At 52.2% G+C, this 19,763-nt stretch overlaps 1 protein-coding gene across 1 annotated transcript in view; it reads right to left on the bottom strand.

Annotated features, from left to right (window-relative positions):
• GRIK3 (glutamate ionotropic receptor kainate type subunit 3) overlaps nt 1–19,763 on the bottom strand; it is a 253,335-nt gene that overhangs the window by 37,327 nt on the left and 196,245 nt on the right. The window contains exons 8-10 of the mRNA XM_055586371.1: nt 18,473–18,580; nt 15,039–15,152; nt 5,090–5,293 (exon numbers count right to left, since the gene is read on the bottom strand). Coding sequence (XP_055442346.1) covers nt 5,090–5,293; nt 15,039–15,152; nt 18,473–18,580 — 426 coding nt within the window. The remainder of the gene's footprint in view (nt 1–5,089; nt 5,294–15,038; nt 15,153–18,472; nt 18,581–19,763) is intronic.

Here is a 19,763-nt window from a genome sequence, read left to right as displayed (position 1 = left end):
TCATGAGCCAGTGGATGCACCTGTTCCTCTTCTCCCTTCACCCCAAGAGATGGCTCTGAGACACACTTTGTCAGGCTTTTCTGGGGTGCCGACTTGGATTAGTCTCACTCAGTGGTGACCAGCTCAATATGACATCCTTGTATTGGCCTTCCCTCCCCTCTGCTCCACTTCCCTGCCCTGACTCTCCCTGGCATCACACCCTTGAACTCAGTCAGCAGTGGCATCGAAGCCTCCTCCTCAAGCCCCGCCCCTCAGGAGCCCAGGCCCTGCCCCCAGGAGCCCAGGCCCCGCCCCCAGGAGCCCAGACCCCGCCCCCAGGAGCCCAGGCTGAGACAGGGCTCCATAAAGCTTTGTGGAAAGAATGAAGGAACAATCCTCAGCAGGAGGGTTAGCTTGTTCCCGTTGCTCCCTGTGACCTCACTTTCTCTTCAACACCCACCTCGCTCCTGCAGCTCTATTGCTACCTTGCTTCTTGTCCTCTCTCACACCTGGTTGTCTAGACCCTGACCTCCTGCCAGGCTCTTTCCACATCTTTCCAGGCTGGTCTCTGCTTGCTGAGTCCAGCTGACAGCCCTGGGGTGCATCTCAACGGAACCCAAGTCATTCTTGCCTCCCTCATCTGCTTATCCGGTTGTCCCCAGGTAGATCCTGAGCTTCCTCAGAGCGCCTCAGTCATTGCTCTGGGCAACCTGGATGCCCTGATAAGAGGCTACCTTTTCATCCATTTGCTTCCTTGCCCTCACCTGCTCTGTCTCATTCAGGATTCTTACCTGCCCCAGGCGAGCTCCCAGCATGCCTTGCTTCAAAGTGCACTGGCCAGTCTGAAGGAGGTGGCTTGGCATAGACTTTCCTGGCCACCCAAACAGGAGTCTGGGGCTCCTTCTAACACCAGTGCATGCTGGCCAGAACCAAGATCTGGTTCCTGCTTCGGAGGCAGGGGACACAGTGCATGATGGGGTCACGACCTTGACACTAGACCCGCCCCCCCCACCCCCGCTCGCACACTTTGGATGGGAAGCTCAGTAGTCATGATCCCACGGCCTTGTCTCTGGGGAAGGTGTGCCAGTCCACGTGCTCATTCACACGCCCCTCACCCATCAACGCCTGCTCTGCAAGCCCAGCCCCACGCCAGGTGCGGGAAGTGCCAGTATAATCCAAAGGCACTGTCTGTCCAGAAGAGTAAGGCTGGGACATGGGTCCGTGGAGCTGTGCCACTCCCCTGCTCTGCTCTCCGTCCTATGGGGAATCACATCTGGGCAGTGCTACTTCTTTCACAGGGGAAGGGATGACATCAGGGTTACCCAGGATCACTCCTATCCATCTTGGTCCAAACCCATTTTGGTCCAGCCTCTTCCATGAACCAGGGAAACTGCCTTATATGCTATAGTGAGATGTAACAATTTCAAGAAAAAAGAATGAACAGCTTCCTTTGGCCAGAGGGCATTCAGGCCTCCCCTTGAGGCCAGGCTCCTGCTCCCTCTCCTTCCCCTACTGTTCAAGGGCCTGGGAGAGCAGCCAGGACAGGACTCCTTGGCCTCTGAGCACAAAGCTTGGGGAGGCCAGGCTAGGGTGGTCACAAAACCCGTGTTGGGACTGACCTGTACCCCTGGGAGATGGCACTCATGCTAACCCATGGATGCAGGTCCATCCTCACCTGCCTCCACCTCCCCACCTGCTGCTTCACACCCTGTGCCCACACCTTCCCGCAGCCTCTTTGCTCCTTTGGCTCCATAGCCCACCCTCCCTGCCTCTCCTCCCTCTGCTCTGGCCTTGCAGGAGCCAGCATTCTGTGGAGGCCTCCTTTTCATCCCATTCTGTCACCATTCAGGGTCCTGCACCCAGTCCTCCTCTCTTTTCTCCCCATCAATCCCCCCTCTGAGTGTCCAGCCTGAACCCCAGCCTCTAGGAACCCCAATTTCAACATGATTCAGAACCTCTCCTGGATCCTCTGCTTTCCCAGGAGGCTCTGTCTCTGGGGATGATGCCACTCCCTCCCCAGCCATCCAAGCTAGGATTTCACACCATGTCCTTGATTCCTCCCTGCCCTTCTCCTCCTTCATCCAGTCAACTGCCAACCTCATCGATTCTACCTTCATGGCTCCATCCTGTGCCATCAACTTTCTTTTCTGACCACAGTCCTCGGAGGCCACCATGCTCTCCTCCACCCAGGTCCCAGGGATGGCCTCCAGACTGGCTCCATTTTAGCCTGGCAGCACAAGTCCCAATTTGATGTCACCCCCTTGCTCTACATCTTTCAACCGTGCCTTGTAGCTCTTGGGGTTAAAACGAAATGCCTCATTTTAGCAGCCAAGGTCCTTCAAGGCCCATCTCTTGCCCCCTTCTCCAGCAGCAGCGTCTCCGCTTGCTTCCAGGCTTTCCACACTTAGAGCTCTGTCTCCATACTCCCCAGCAAGGTCCCAGGTACCCGGTGCCAGAACAGGAGCTCTGGACAGCAGGTGTTGGGAAAGGTCTCTAGCGCAATAAGCGGGTGATGTCTCATGTGTGCCTCAATTCCCTGTGACTCTGATCAACGTGAGTCGGTTCCCTGAGTCTCCTTTTTAGATTCAGAGGGGCAAGATCCAGATCCCGGGTCACTCTGGCCCACCAGGGTGACCATGGCTGAGGGGCGGACTCCCTCATTATCATCATGGCCACCCACATACATACTTTAGACAGGACATGTGCATACTTAAGACAGGAGGAAATGGTGAGGAGTAAGACAGCCCTGTGCACTGCACAATTACTGAGCACCAGGCACTTGGCTAAGCATTTTTGTACTGTAGCTCATTAAATCTTCCCATGAACCCTGGGCAGAAGACTTATTTTATTATTCCCACTTCCTAGATGTGGAAATAGAGGCCAGAGAGGTTGAATAGCTTTCCTACTGTCAGCTAAAATGTGCTGGACCCTGAATTTGAACCCATCTCTCTTGCATTCCAAAGACATTAAAACACATGGGAGTGATTTAAGGCATGGATTCCAGCAGGAGACTTCCAAAGGTGGGCGGGGGGCGGGAGTGAGAGAGAGCGGGCAGTAGAGGTGGGAACAGTGATGATCTGAGAGACCAGGAGATGGAGGGAGAAACCACTGCTCTGTCCAATCATCTGTTTTGCTCCCATAGTTGGAGACAACTTGGAGGAAGGCCGAGGATGTGAGCAGGAGGGGGACACACCCTTTAGATCCCCCACCTTCCCTCATAATCTTGTCTCCTTTGATGGCCCGTGGCATGGACAGAGACGAGCAGAGAGTATCAGTGAAGGACTTTTTAAGTCCTGCTGGTCAGAGGCTCGACCCAGGGACTCCAAATGGCCCTCAGGGGGCAGATTCTTGTAAAGGTGGGCATTCATCATTTTTACATCTGCGTTCAGATCCCTAATAAGGAAGTAATAATATTGCCAAGCCTTTGCCACGCTTTCTATGAGCTAGTGAGAAGACTAATTATCTGACGACACTAATAAATGGTTATGATGTTATTAAAAATGGCACCAAGCTAGGATTAATAGGCTCATCAATTGTAGGGAATTGGGTTTAACAAGGTCCCCTCATGAGCCGTCAGGGCCTATGGTCTTGATGGATACTGGGCTGCATGCAGGCCACGAACAAGACCCCCTCTTTCCTCCAGCTGAGGGTCAGCCTCAGAAGCTGCTGGGTTTTCTGGTCTTCCCCCTTGCAAATGGCTCAGTAGAGCTCTTGGACTGCTGGGGATGCTGTGGATGGCAAGAGCGTCACTAGCCTTATTCCCCTCCACATGTGGCCTCCACTGTCCATGGGATCCCACCCTCCTCCCCAGCCCAGCTCACCTCTGCAAATGACATGCTCATATCCCACCCAGAGCCCCACGCTCCAGAGCCCCACTCATAAAGCTCAGGGGGGAGCCGATAAATGGAGATGTCTCTGGGGCCTGCTGACTAATTTCCATAATAATTACAGTTATTACTAATAATGCTGACAACACCCCTCCCTCCCGGTTAGACTGAATTCCACAGTCTGGGAGCTGCTTCCCCAGCAGTCGTCACCTCCGCCAACAAGCGGGGAAGAACGCAGGGCAGGCATCGTTATTCTCACTGTTGAGGTAGGAAATGAGCTTAGGGAGAAAAAGAAACTTCCTGAAACCCCTCTCCCCGCCTCAAAGGAGCAGCCATAATGATAAAAGTAATACAAGCAAGGACTGACACGGTGCTGACTGTGTAGTGCGCACGTGTGAACTTAGTCCTCACCACAGCCTGTGGGGGAGGGGGCCATTATTATCATTCCCACTTTACAGATGAGGAAACTGAGGAACAGAGAGGTTAAGAAACTTGTCCAGAAGCACACAGCTAGTAAGTGGGAGAGTAGGAATCAAGTCCAGACTGGGTTCACTCTCTTGACCATTAGCCTCTCCCACCAGCCTTCCCTGGGGGACTGATTTTCTAGGACCGAGGAAATCACTCCATCACTGAGGCTCTACTTGAGCCTTCTAGCTCTGAGCTCCAGCCTCCTTCTCTTCCTGGCTCCCCTCTGACAGGGGCAAGAGGGCTAACCGAAGAAGGTCCTGAGGCTAGCTGTCTGCACTTGGAGAGGCAAAGTGACAATAATTCTTTTGGCTGATGCTTTTCAGGTTGCAAAGACTGACTGCATGAACCCTGGGTCCGGTGATCAGATGGCTTCTTTGCAGACGTCAGAGCCCAGGGCTTTCAGAAGCAGAGAGCCTCCAAAAGACTCTCTCAGTCCCAGCTCCACTTCTTACTAGCTGGGAGCCTTCGTCTTTCTCTGCCTCAGCCTCCTCATCTGTTAAATGGGTGGTAATAACAGTACCCATCTCATTGGGTTGTTGTAAGGATAAACGAGAGAAGAAATAAGGGGTACAGATCGTGTTCTTGCATTCATTAGCAGGCCCCAGATAGAAAAATGCTTCTGGAAAGCAAAGGCCCTGAGCTGGAGGGCAGGTAATGTTTCGAATGTGCTGGGTGGGCCTGTACCAATGGCTCCTTTGTCTCCATCTCCCCTGCCCCAGGGCTGCGGTCTGCCAGGATGCCCCATCCTGATGTGCATAGAGGACTTGGCCAAACCTCCCGGATGGCCCTGTCCATGGCGCTCCCACCCCACTTACGTGATCGATGAGCTCCTTGATCATGCCGTTCCACTGGCCCTTGTCGTCCTGTGCCCCATATTTCCCGTCCTCCACCAGCCGGATCTCGTAGGAGAAGCCCAGGATGTGGGCCAGTTCCTTAAGCAGGTCGATGCAGTAGCCCTCAAACCGGTCATTCCCAAACAGGGTCCTGTCAGACTTCCGGAACATGACAAAGGGCTCCTCCTGTGGGGACAGATAGGACAGGGGCTGATGGAGGCTGAGTGGGTGGGACAGGGCCGCCTGGGGTCAGAGGGCCTGCGCCCAGGCCTCGGCAAGGGTGTTCTAAGCCATCTTTGGGGGTGGCTCAGAAGAATGGCCCACTAAGTCAGGAGAGGGAAAGCCAAGTTAGTGCCTCACAGATGGCCACCTACTGACATGCATGCAGAACTTAGTAGGTCCTTATGGATTTGATTGTCCCAGTGTTCACAGAGCTAGAAGCCAGTGGAACTGGAATTTGAACTCAAGACTGTGATTCTGAATCTCACCTTCTCTCTGTTGCACCATCAGCACAGGCTGATGGTTCTCACAGTGTGGCCCCCAGACCAGCAGCGTCTCCTGGGAACTTGTCAGAATTGCACATTCTCAGGCCCCATCCAGAAATAATGAACCAGAAACCCTTAGGTGGGGCCTGGAAATGTGTGCTTTGAGAAGCCCTCCAGAGGATTCTGATGTCTGCTCAAGGGTGAGCACACTGCTCCAGAAGGCCTTCATCAAGTTTCTTCCGACTCCCAAGAAAGTAAATGAAAGTGTTATTCACTCAATCATGTCCGACTGACTCATTGCAACCCCATGGACTGTAGCCTGCCAGGCTCCTCTGTCCATGGGATTCTCCAGGCAAGAATACTGGAGCGGGTTGCCATTCCCTTCTCCAGGGGATCTTCCCCACCTAGGAATTGAACCCAGGACTCCTGCATCGCAGGCAGATTCTTTACCATCTGAGCCACCAGGGGAAGCCTGTCCCATCTCCCCCAACTCCTGCATAAAAAGACTAGACCTACCTGCTCCCTTTCTCTCTTTCCAAGGGTCTAGTCCCCAGCATTAGGATCTGCTGGTGATTCCTGACAACTATGGCAGTTTGCATTTACATGTGGACGGACCAGGCACCAGGAAGTCAGCAGATGAAGTGGCTCCTGTGGAGGGCCCAGTGCAGAGCCCAGCGGAGCAGTGGGGTTCAGTGGAAGTGCTGGTATCACTTTGTTAGTCTTAATTTCAACCTTCTGGGATAGATACTAATAACCCCATCCTATAGATGCAGAGAGTAAATTGGTGAAGACAAGGTGCCTTGTGAGAGGTCACTCAGCTGCCATAGAGAGAGGATCTGGCCTCAGGTTGGTGTGATCCCAGACTGGGAGCTGTTAACCAGCTCACTGTGCCAGAGGCCCTGAGTCACATGGTGCCTCTCCCTAGTGGACAGGGGGGTCCTCAGGAGGTGGCTTGTGTTCTACAGTACACCTGACAGCCGTCCCATGTCAGGTTCCCTCCCTCCAAGGTGATGGGGAGCCACTAATGGATTCTCAAAGGGCCCACCTCTGTCTGATTTCTCATTTAGAAACAAACACTGACAACCCTGTAAAGAATAATTAGGGATGTGCTGTGTTTAGTTGCTCAGTCACGTCTGACTCTTTGAGACCCCATGGACTATAGCCTGTCAAGCTGCTCTGTCCTTGGAGATTCTCCAGTCAAGAATGGGTTGCCATGCCCTCCTCCAGGGATCTTCCCAACCCAGGGATTGAACCCAGGTCTCCTGCATTGCAGGAGGATTCTTTACTGTCTGAGCCACTAGGGAAGCCCAAGAATACTGAAGTAGGTAGCCGATCCCTTCTCCAGGGGAACTTTCCAACCTAGGAATCGAATTCACCAGCTGAGCCACCCAGGAAACCCAATAACTAGGAACAGAGACAGGAAAATGGTGAAAAAAGCTGTTGACCTTGTCTAGCATGAGATACACAGAGTGAGGAACTGCAATGTATGGGCTGAACTCAGCAAACTAATCATTTATTGAGTTCCTACTATGCATCAGGCACTGACAAACATTTTCATAAGCTGTTTGATTGAAGCATGTAAGACAGGTGACATTATCCCTATTTGATAGATGAGCAAACTGAGGCTAGGAGAAGGTCAGTAAGTTGCTCAAGGTCACACAGGAGTTGAACTATAATCAGATGGAGTCCAGGTTCAGTCCTTCCTGCTTGTAGCTTCTTGGCCTTTCTGGACCTTAACCCTCCCCTCAGCCACCTCTGCACCCTCATCTGTCGGAATGCCTCAAGCCTTCAGCTGATGGGTGACAATCATTAGCTGACAGAACACACTTGTTCTGGGAAGCTCATGTCCTTGGACCCACAAGAAGAGCACATACCTCATTTGGAGGCACCTCCCTGGTGGCTCAGATGGTAAAGAATCGGCCTGCAGTGTGGGAGACTTAAGTTCGATCCCAGGGGTGGGAAGATCCCCTGGAGGAGGGTATGGCAACCCACTCCAGTATCCTTGCCTGGAGAATCCCCATGGACAGTGGAGCCTGGTGGTCTACAGTCCGTGGAGTTGCAAGAGAGTTGGACACGGATGAACGGCTAAGCACATCATTCTCTCAAGTGGTGATGAGAAAATGGGGCCATTCCTTTGCCACTGTGGACCCCTGGAACTGGCTGAGCCTGAAGGACCTTCATCAGGGGTCCTCAGGTGCAGAAACCCACCAGCAGCCTCTTGCCAGGCTCCTACTCCAGAAGATGGGCTGATTGTCTGGCCCTGTTTCCCCAGCAACACTAGTTCTCAAAATCCCATCCCACCCCATGATTGATTTACTCTAGAGTTTCAACAGCCCTTGGGGATGCTACAGAGAAAGGGCAAGGGAGTGTCTGTACCCCTAAGGGGTTCTGAGAAAACCACTTTGCAGTCTAGCTGGGTGGAAATCTGGGTCCTTTGACTAGACTCCATACTAAGGCTCAGTGCCCCCCATCCCTGCCTCCAACCAAGTAGGCAGCTCACAAGGTTGGAGAAAAGAGTCTAGGAGGTGCCGGGGAAGGGGCTGGGACTGCCTGGAGAGAAGGGGACTTAGGCTACAGTGGACCCTGCTGCCTGGAACCCCAGCATGGGGCCTGGTGAGAGGGCCAGGGTGGAGATTTCAATCCTGTCTCAACTGTAGGTCAGATGCTCTTGCGCAGTGAACACCCTACACGGCTGCACTAGCTGGCCCTGCTGTTAGCTCAGGAGCGAATTAAAGAGAAGGCAACTCCTCTGCCAGGAGAATCACCAGCCACACGTAGACTCCTAAGTGAAATCGACCTCCTTCTGTAAAATGGGAATAATAACAGAACCTACCTTACAGAATTGTTGGGAGGATTACATGGGTTAATCTGTGAAAAGCACTTAGTGCCTGGCAAATATAAACTGCAATATTATGATGATGATGAGTATCATTATTGTCTTTCTGTGCACTGCGTGGCCTCTTACTGCAGTGACCTCTCCAGCCTCGAGACCATGCCCAAAGCCACCAAAGGTTAAAAATCATAGCTAGCGGCGGAAAACTATTTCCGGAAAGGTCCCTGAGATGGCTCACTTCCTGACCCTATCTCCCAGCCCCTCCCTGGCCCTATCCTCTAAAATTAGCACTTCATTTGTGGAGCCACCAAGCCCCAGAATCTATACATCTCCATATAAATACACTGCCTTCGGAGCAGCTGTAAAATGCCATTAATTTCTGGAAGTGCTTTGCGGATGGCATACATATTTAACAGCCAAAGCCCAGAGCATTAAAATGGTGCTCGCCTTAGTAATGTCTCCAGACCTGCAACATTTCCTAGGGGGTAATTCTGAACTCCGCCAACTACTTATTCATGGACTATTTCACAATTTATTACTGGAAATGTCCAGACAGCCAATTCACAAGCTCTCTCGGCTGCTAATCGATTGCTCAGTGAAGGTGCCCTCAATTTCATAACTTCACGCTCTCCTATTGCTCTGGGAGAACAGCAGTAAGAACAGGGGTAATATTTCTCTGCAACAAGTCACAGGAAACAAGGGTCCTGAAAAATAACCTTTTCTGACTTTTCATCGCTAGGGCTCTCAGTTTCTTAGTCGAGCTTCACCATCATGAGAGCCAGGCCCGGTGCTAAGATTCTCCCAGTGATGGGACCTGTGGAGTTGGAAGAAGGGGTTTTGGGGGGCGGGGAGCCAAGGGTTAGCTACCTAAGAGCTGCGTTCCTAAGTCCTTCTGGCTTAGGCCATCTCAACACACATCTGCACGCACATGCGCTCTGTACACACACAATGCCACGGGCATGAAGACACCACTTTCTCGGATGCTCTGCCCTGCTCAGAGACAGAGGTTAAGGACCCTGGCCCTCAGGCCTTGGCTTCTGTCAGTTAGAACCAGGGCAGAGCATTAGGAGTCCGGCCAGTCTTCCCAGCAGGTGGGGCCCAGAAAGGTCCCTGGCCTGGCCCGGAATGGTTCTCCCAGCCCATATTCTGGTCTCCGTAGCTTCCCCTCTCCTGCACCAGATGCACAGGTCTGGCCTGCCTGGCAGTTGAGTCTAAATGGTCACAATGCACACACGGCACAAACACGTTACCCATCGGTTTGTATCCAGACACCCCTATGTATGGCCAACCCCACACCCGCACAGGTATCCGCACACATGCCGACACAGCTGCTCACTTCAGTGGTCCCAAGAACCCTGAACCTTCCAAAGCAGGGCCCCCAGGAGAGAGCTGAGTGTGTTTTCTAGGTGTGTGAGCTGAGGTTTGGGCAGATGAATTTTTCATGAGCTCATGGAAGAGGGAAACCTGAGCAGAAGCTGGGGCCTGGCAAGGAGAGGGCGGGGAGGGCAGGCTTCCAGCCTCTTGCTGCTGCTGCTTCAGCCCCAAGAAGGGGGAAGAGCCTGTGGCTCTGCTGAGCCAGAGAGGGCAGGATCCAGGCTCTGTCCATCTGTGTTTCCAGGGTAATGAGCCCTTAGCACCTAACCCCGGGATTCGGGATGGGAGAGAAAAGATGGAGCTTGGGGGCAGCCCCTACATCTCCCTGTGTTTTTTGCCACATCCAGATTTTAGGCACCAGAAGAGGAGGAGAGACCCCCTCAGCGTGGGTGCAGGTACAGCCATGTTCTCTGGGGCAAAGCTGGCGGATGTTCCTTTACTCAGGCTTGGTATCGGCCTGTCACTCAAAGCACCGTTGCCCTGACAACACACTTCCAGAGAGGCAGGGGCCAGTACTCTCTGTGGAAGGTGCTGGCCCTGCTTTGAGGCTGCCAAGCTTGGGGTTGGGGTTTTTCCCAGAGCAGCTGGGCTGGGCCAGCCTGGGCCACTCCACACAACTGGTAGTGTTGTCCTCCAAAGCCTAGGCTGAGAGCATCACAGCCCCACCCACCCCACCCCCGGCTCTGGGACATGCAGACCATGCTGAGACTTTCAGGGGACCCCGAGGACATTTTCAGCTGGACACAGAGAGTTTCTTGGAGACCAGTTGAAGGCTGTGTGTCACATCCTCTGTCCCCCTCCTGCCTCCAGGAAAGACTGGGCTTCTCTCAGGGAAGAAGCAGACCCAATTCCCCATGATCTCTGGGCAGTGGGGCTGGAGACAGCTGGATCATGGCTCACTCCCAGGCCATGTGAATATCTGACACTGCATAATGTGGTTAAGATGGTGGGATATCTGTTTCAAGTGGGTCAGTAGCCACGTCTCGGGTCAAGGCAAAGGAGTTTGAGGGAGGGGATTATCACAATGTCAGTGCTAGGGGCTCAGAACTCCTCCGGGGCAGGGGATGAGGTGGTGGTTGGAATGCGGAGTTTTATGTATCAGCAGGAGATGAGAGCCTAGAGAGTGGCTCACACCCTAGGGCTTTCAGGGACCAGTCAGGAATTGCCTGTATAAGAAGCAGCCAAGAGTAAGCAAGAGGGAGTGGTGGGGTCTGCAGTGATCCAGGTCTCAAAGTCATTTAAACCCTAGCTCAACGTGTATGATGCATCCTGTGTTAGACAGAGATAACCTCTGTGACCACAGTCAGGGCTCAATCTTCAGGGACGTTCAGGACGCTGCTTGTGGACGGAAGCAGAGGTTTTCTCTAGAACACTCACTGTGCTTACTGTATTAAACCTGGGCTTACTGGGGACTGGATCTGTAATCAATAATACCAACAGCAGCCATTACTTGACAGCATCCACTCTGTACCATTTATTTATTTTTCTTTATTTTTTTAAGGTTTTTTTTTTTTTTTGATGTGCACCATTTTTTAAAGTTTTCACTGAATATTGTTATAATATTGTTTCTGTTTTCTGTTTTGGTTTTTTGGCCATGAGTCATGTGGATATTAGCTCCCCGATCAGTGATCGAACCCATATCTCCTGCACGGGAAGGTGAAATCTTAACCACGGGACTGCCAGGGAAGTCCCCTGGGCCATGTATGCTATTTAATCATTCATTCTTTCAACTCCATGAAGTAGATACAATTATTATCACCTCTCTTTTGCAGATGACGGAGAAGGCAATGGTGCCCCACTCCAGTACTCTTGCCTGGAAAATCCCATGGACGGAGGAGCCTGGTGGGCTGCAGTCCATGGGGTCGCGAAGAGTCGGACACGACTGAGCGACTTCACTTTCACTTTCACTTTGCAGATGAGGAAAGAGAGGCACAGATCGACTAAGCAATTTCTCAGGATCGTAGAGCTAGAGAACAGTACAGCCAGCACTCAAATGCAAAGGTCTGAGTCTCTTAAGCACCTCGCAGTCTGACTGCTGTGTTCTGGTCACTCTTGCATGTCCCCAGGAACTGCTGGGCTCATGTTTGCCCAGATGAGGGGCAGGGGGACAGATGGAGCTGTGTCCAGGCTGCCGGCCAAGGGGGCTTCTCTCCTTCTCTGGAGGGTGCTGGGAGCCAGCAGGATGCTGCAGGTGGGACCCTCAGTGAGCAACTGAATGCAGTAGGTTGGGACCTCTGCAAGAAGCTTCCATGTGTGTGCTAAGTTGCTTCAGTCGTGTCTGACTCTTTGCAACCCTATGGACTGTAATCCACCAGGCTCCTCTGTCCATGAAATTTTCTAGGCAAGAATGCTGGAGTAGGTTGCCATGCCGCTCTCCAGGGGATCTTCCCAACCCAGGGGTGGAACCCTTGTCTCATGTCTCCTGCATTGGCAGGGGGGTTCTTGACCACTAGTGCCACCTGGGAAGCCCTGAAAGAAGCTTCTGAAAGTCAAAGTGAAATTCGCTTAGTCATGTCCAACTCTTCGCGACCCCATGGACTATACAGTCCATGGAATTCTCCAGGCCAGAATACTGGAGTGGGTAGACTTATCCCTTCTCCAGGGGATCTTCCCAACCCAGGAATCGAACTGGAATCTCCTGCACTGCAGGCGGATTCTTTACCAACTGATCTATCAAGGAAGCTTCTGCTGCTGCTGCTGCTAAGTCGCTTCAGTCGTGTCCGACTCTGTGCGACCCCAGAGACGGCAGCCCACCAGGCTCCCCCATAGTATTGGCTAAAAAGCTGTGAGAAGAGCACAGGAAGTCTGCGGGATTCTGCCCCTGCGGGTGTACATAAATGTCCTGCGGCTCTGCGGAAGGGTCTTACACCCTTTAAACCAGGCTCCTGCTACTTTAATAAAATTTAACCTGTGGTCTTTGAAAGGTGTGTATTTTGCATCCTTCTGCTGTATTATCTTTAGCTCTCCTGTTACGTGAGAGTATTGTTTTGTGGCTGAATCATCTCTGTTCATTTAATCATCTCTCCTAATCTCTCCAAGAATACCAGTTCTACCTTTTTTTAATCTTGTCTTCTGAAAAGTGTTTTATTTATATCTCACATTTTATGCAGCTCCACTTTTAATCTTTTACCACCTTTTTATTATTTTATTTTTACCCTTTTATATTTTAGCTTTGTCACACTTTTATCCTTTTGCTTTCTGACATTTCGGTTTTACATTTTTCACCTTCTCTAGCTGGAGCTGTTAATTATTTATTTTAATTTTTCCTCTCTCTGGGTAGCTTTCCTTTTAATCTCGTCCCTTATTTTCATTTCTCTCTTTATTACCTTCCTTTTAACCTTTATTTTGTCCTCTTTCAACTCTCCTTTTATCCTTTCTATTTTTATCCACATCAATATTCCTTTAATTGCTCATCACTCTTCCTTCTATCCCTTTTGCTCCTTTTATTTATGTCTTTTTATTTTTAATCTTTTTTGCTTTATTCTTTTTTATTTTTATATAACTTATAAGTGTACAATATGATGATTCACAATTTTTAAAGGTTAAACCCGATTTATAGTTATTATAAAATATTGGCTATATTCCCTGTGCTGTCCAATATATCTTTATAGCTTATTTTATTTTTAGTCTTTAATTTATTTTTTATACTTTTTCCCCTGTTCCTGATGAGATCTTTTGACTTACTGGTTTTATAGTTTGATATTTGTATTTTATTTAGTTAACCAAAAGTCAATCAATAAAGGCAGGCAGGATGTATGGTTTTGGGGAAGATACTGTGGGGGGTCTCACTCCCAAAAGGTGGGGGTGGGGAGGTGTCTCCCCAGCCTTCTCCTTCTGGCCCCATCAGCAACATGTTCAGAACTCTTAGGTCTCCATCACCTTTAACGTGGATCGTCTTAATAGTCATAAGCCTGGAGACTGAGGATGAGATTCAGAGGTTAAAATCGCTCCTCAGATGCTGATAGTGCCCCTGGAGTCTGCTGCTCACTGGATTCTTGGGAGAATGGAATGTGATATCCCTTCTTTGTCCATGGTGTCCAACACCCAGTCACTGAGCATATACCCAGCACTAGAGAGAGGGCACAGGGCCTGGCTGGGCTGCCGCTGGTGGGAGGCAGGCGGGACAAGCCTTGTCTGAGTGCCATGAGGCCCAGCCCTGCTCCCAGGCTCCATCCTGTGACAGCCTTACTCTAAGTGCTCCAAACCGGGTTGAGCTCCTTTCTTTTTGGTTGAGAATATCCTCAGCACGTGGTCCTGACAAACATATTTGCTTCATTACACGGAGAAGCTGACTGGGGCCAGACTGTCCTCAAAGGGTCTTTGGTCAGAATCCACTGGGCTGTGACCGGGCTGCCCCCTGGTCCAGCTTGGGTCCCAGGAGCAGTGCTGTGCCTCTGAGACTGTGCATCCTGAACCTGTGGACACCCTGGAGGCCTTCCAGGAGGGGCTGGTGCACATGGAGTGGGCACAGTGGTGGCCAAATGAGGCCAACTGCCTGGGCATCCTGCTCACCCTGAGCTCTAAGATGCACGGAGCTCAGGAGACCCCTGGAGCAATTCCTTGGGTTGAAATGGTCAGAAGAAGGACACACTATTTAGTCCCGGGCAGTGGAAGGAGGAGGACAGGGAGAATGGTCATGGCCATGGCCAGGAGCACTTGGGTCAGGACCCTGTGGGGGTGGCATGTGTGAGGGCCCACCGCACCCACTGGGCTCCCTGGGTATGACCATAGCACCTCCCAGGCTGGGGTGGGGGACTGCTGGGAAGGCCCTTTTTCCTGGGAACTGGGTTGGAAGAAGCAGACTCAGGTCCTGGTGCAGAGAGCAGGTCACCCCTCCTTCCTTCCCACAGCTCCCGCACAGGCATCAGGGGCTCAGGGAGCAGGTGGGGCTGGGATACAAACAGGCAGGCCTCTGGAGCAGGGGCTGGCCAAGCAGGTCCAGGCAGGAGGGCTGGCCCGCTCTACCTTTGGGAAGAGACAGCCCAGTTACCTCCTGGTGTCTCTGACCTGTGACTGTGAGCAGTATTGCTATGTTTCAACTTCTCTCTGGGGGCTTTCTGAGGGACCCTCAGTGTTTCCAGCTTCCTTCAGCTCCCCTCCCTCATCTTCCAGCCTCTCAGCAGCCCCATAAGAGGCAGCTGGTCTATGCGGGGCGGGGTGATGGAGGGGTCCCTCTAGCCCCAACGGCCAGCCCATCTCCCAGCTCACAGGGGGCCTCCTGCAGGGCTGCAGCTCTTACCAGCACGGTGGTGACGATGAGAGACCTGTTGGTCAGAGAGTCGGTGACATTAGGGCCTCGGCCTTTGGCGACCTCCGTGATATTGAGCCCCTCGGCGGGACTCCACACTCCCACCTGGATGGACAGACGATGCAGTACAGGGGCTGAGTCCACAGTGTCTCCACCCTCTCTTCACATCAGCAAGCAACTCATCTTGTTCCCACCTTTTAGGAGCATCGTCATTGCTGACAAGTTTTGAGCCAACTTTTCTGACAGCCCTGCTGCCTTCCTCCTTCCCAGAGGAAGCCCCCGAGATGTTGAGTCTCCTGAATTCTCCTCCCTCCCCATTTGCTGGCAAACCCATCCCAGATGGAAGGGAAATGCAGAGGGAGAAGAGGAATATAAGGAGAGCCCAGGAAGCACAGTGGAAGTCAGCCTGGGGTGGAGCGGATGCCATGAAGTCAAGTTAGTGTTAGGGTCAGATCCTGCCCTGGGTCAGAGTCATTCCAAGCCTGGGGGTGGGGGGCGGCCTCCCGCCTCCTAGGGAAGAGTTGGGAACCAGCTGCTCACTCACTGGGTCTCAGCCTGTGCCAGCTCTGGGGCCAGATGCCCTCCAGAGCCCAGGACAGGGCCTGGAGCGAGGGAGATGTTCCCTAGGCATGTGTGGAAGGACAAGGAGATGTGTTTTGCGCAGGAACTCAGTCTGGGCAGGATGCTGGTCTTTGTGGCTATTTCAGGGGGTGGCAGACAGAATGGAACACCCTCACAGAGGGCAGTGGATGCCATTGGATTTGAAGGCAATTTGTTTTGTAGTTTTACACCTAAAGTTGGCAGATGTTCTGGCTGAGGTGGCCTAATCTCTGTTCCCATAGTGCCTTTGTGGATGTCAGGCCTGGGGCTGGAAGGAGGCAAGGGAAGATCAAGTTTACAAATGGTTCTCAAGCCCTGGGTCTCTTGAAGAGCCTTTGGGATCCAACTCTGCCCCTCTCTGTGCCCATATCAGCACCTCTCAAGGAAGGTTCTGGCCTGACCATCCTGTCCTTGGCCCAGTTGCTTGGGGGCTCGGGGGACGGCACTCAGGAAACCTAATCAATTAAACAGGGAGGCCGAATGCAAACATCCCATTAAGAGAGCTGTGCAAAGCAGATAGCAGAGAGACATGTAATTATGCTTGGGTAATTCTGCTTTAATCCCCCCAAAGCCACTGGCTGGAGCTGGCTGGATCAGCTATGACCCGGCTTAGTAAATAGAAGTGATGAGAGAGAAGTGACGAGAGGCAGAATGGCTGTGTTTGGGGGCTCAGCACCCTCTCTGGGCAGCATCTTTCTCTGTGCAGACCCCCAGAGCCCAGAGGAGAGAAAACAATCAGACAGCATCAAACAGGCTCTTCTCTCAAGGGGGCCAAGCGCAGAGCCCAGCCCCAGCATGAGGGACCCTAGTGGCAGGTCTGGGTGCAGAAAGCTGTCAACAAACAGCTGGCTGGCAGCCTGGTGACCAGCAGGAACCCTTGCTCCAGCAAGCAGCTATTGAACTCCTACCCTATCTCCCATGGACATCGGAGAACAGTTAAGACTGAGGAGGACCCAGCTTTCAGAGACTCTCTGCCCACTATCTGGGAGGCTGTGACCAGGAGCCTCTGGTGGGGCCTCTGCAGGTCAGCCGGTGTCTAGGTATAGTAGAGAGGTTTTCTTGAGTATTAGCTGTGGTCTGTCTGCAGTTGCTGGAGGGCTGGTAGGAGCTGCGGGTAGGCTCAGATGGCAAAAGTGCTCTGATGGGCGATTACTGATGCCTGCCATAGATACGAGAGTGGGAGGTGGTGGCATACATGCCATCTAATTGCCATCCTTAGAATTTTAGGCTATCCCCAGAGATGGAGAGTTGAGAGAGCAAAAATGAGACAGCTGCTCGAGTGAGAACTATTACAGTGGTCCTGCCAGAGGGGGAAGCGGGCTCCCAGCACTGCAGGAGTCTAAATAGGAGCTGGCAGAGCGCTTGATAAGCTATAGTGTGAATAGAGTTAGACCAACAGGGCTGGATCATCTTAGGAAGAGGGGGTATAGCACCTTGTCCTTAGGGGACTGTTGCTATAAGGGGAGTGGTGAGGTTGTCCCGGCCACCTGGCCCCAGGACAGTGGCCCCACGAGTCCGTGGGAAACTCAGGACTAAATGGCATCACCTTGGCCACAAAGTACAACCCAGGCAGAGCTGGGTTTGTGCCTGTGGGAACGAACCAAGGAGACAAAGGCCATTCCTATAACCGGAGAGATGGCATGGGCAAAGGCCTGGAGGTGCGGGAGGGAGGGATGTGGCTGGGCCTTGAGGAATATTTGGGGGGCAGTGGAGACTTGTCCTGGAGAGGAAATCGGGGCATTTCCTGGAGAGTCTTCAAGGCTGGGGTGAGAGGCAGATGCTGAATGCCTCGGCACTGGGCAGCCACGCACAGTCCCAGGGCAGAGTGGAGCTGTGCATCGGGTAGCTTCATCTCTGTGTGCATTTGGGATGGATGGAGGGTCCAGGAGTGGAAGTGGCAAGCCAGGTTGGGGTGTTAAAAAAATCCACAGAAGAGACCTGGACCAGGGAGGGCAGGGGAAGATAGGAGAGGAATCAAGGGCCCCTGAAGGATCACAGGCACCAGGGGCGGCCCCTCCACTTCTGCATTTTATACACCCCCTCTCCCAGGGTTGGAGATGTGCCCTGGTGGCTCCCAGGGACCAGGGGGTGTGGCTGAGCCCTTGGCCCTGAGGTCCAAGGAAATGCTGAGAATCAGGGCTGATGTTAAATCTCCTTCTCAGCCCAGCAGCCTGACTTTGTCACAATATTGCTTATGTCTCCCAAGGGTCAGAACTGGCCCCATTACGAATATTTCTATGGTAGCCGGATGGGAGGCCAGCCCTGTGGGCTTGCTTTCCTTGTAATTCCCAGAATCACAGAGGCCTTAGAAGCTTAGCATGGGGAGTTCAGAATCCATGTGCTTCAACCTCTATCCAAGGATAAGAATCACCTCCAGTCTCCCAGACAAGCAATCCCTTTGTTCAATTTTGCTGAAATGTCTCCAGGGACAGTGAGCTCACTACTCCCCAGGCAGGCATCCATAAGTCATTAGAGAGTTTCTCTTACCCAAGGACACGTCTGTCCCTCTGCCCCATGACAGAGGACTTAGAGACAATCCATCTGTCCCATGAACCTTTCCCAGGTTAAGCATCTCTTTGATGGCCCTTGCTGACAGGGTGATCGTTTGAATATCTGCCACGGCCAGGCTACTGGGTTCTGCACCCCTCCAGGCTGAGAAGGCCAAGAGGGGCCAAGGCAGTGGCCACACCGGGTCGTATTGAGCCCCGAGGGGGCAGCTGGATGGGGTCTTGCCCTCTTTCTCAGGGTCTCTGCCTGGGATCTGTCGTGGGGGATTTAACAGCCCCTGCTCCTTGGCCCGCCCCCCCACTGCTGAGCTCACACACCTTCTCCAAGCCGTCTTCCTTCAAGCTGATGATGTCCAGATCGAAATCCGTCCGTAAGCCACTGGTTTTGTTGAAAACAATCCGTCCAGTTAATCCTTCCCATTGAGCCTGCCGGAGGGGAGAGGGCAGAGCGGCAATTCCTCGGGCTCATAAATCATCATTCGGTACAACTGTATAATGCTTCATTTTAATTACTCCTTGCACTGATACTGTTCCCCCAAGACCATGATTAATTAATAATCACCTCCATCATTGCTAGGGCTGTGGTGCGAGCCAGCGATTTCCATAAATTCTATTATGTTCTTTAGCCAGCTTTACACTTGCACCTTCTCGTGTACAACATCGATCTCAGATGCGCTCAGATGAGCCCCCGCCTCGAAGCCATGAGAAGGGGGTAGTCCAGTCCATGTCAGGTCCCCAAGGAGGGGCAAAGAGGCAAGTGGGTAGACTGTGGCAGGTGAGACCTACCGAGGGGCAGAAAGTCAAGAGGCCAAGCCAGCTCTGGCTGTAGGACCAGACAGAATAACCCCCAGAGAGCCAGGGGTGACAGAGCAGGTCTCTCACCTCAACTCCACTCATGTCCCAGTTAAAAACTGGGGTCAGAATACAGGGTCCAACCTCAGTTAGCTGTGTGACCTGGGGATTTAATTCTGCCTTGCTGCCTCAGTTTCCTCATCTGTAAAATGGAACTAATAACAGTACCCATTTCACCAAAACACTATGAGGGCAGAATGAAGTAAGTCTCATGAAAAACTGAGAATGGTGCTTGGTACAACCTGTTGTTTTTGTTGTTCAGTAGCTAAGTCGTGTCCGACTCTCCACAACCCCATGAACTGCAGCATGCCAGACTTCTTGTCCCTCACTGTCTCCCAGAGTTGGTTCAGATTCATGTCCATAGGTACAACCTGAGCCCTGAATAAATGGTAGCTTTCTCTACTTTTTCTTGCTTTTAGCATCATTAACAGAGAGGCAGGCAGAGGTTCAGAGAAGGAACGGGTCTAAACTGAGAAAGGCTCCGTCTTCTAAAGCCAGGATTGGGAAATGATGTCTGGTGATACACATGGATCCATTTCCTGTTAAACTCACACCCGTGTATCTACCTGTTGTCTCTGGCTGCTTTTGTGCTGTAGCTTCAGAGTTGAATAGCTGCAGTAGAGACTGTCTAGTCTGTTGTTGCTTTTATTTAGTTCCTAAGTTGTGTCTGACTCTTTGTGACACCCATTAGATGGTACGTATGCCACCACCATGGACTGTAGCCCGTCAGGCTCCTCTGTCTATGGAATTCTCCAGA

The sequence above is a fragment of the Bubalus kerabau genome, chromosome 6 (assembly GCF_029407905.1).
Source record: "Bubalus kerabau isolate K-KA32 ecotype Philippines breed swamp buffalo chromosome 6, PCC_UOA_SB_1v2, whole genome shotgun sequence".
Taxonomy (NCBI): Eukaryota; Metazoa; Chordata; class Mammalia; order Artiodactyla; family Bovidae; genus Bubalus; species Bubalus kerabau.
This window is presented reverse-complemented; position numbering and strand designations above follow the sequence as displayed.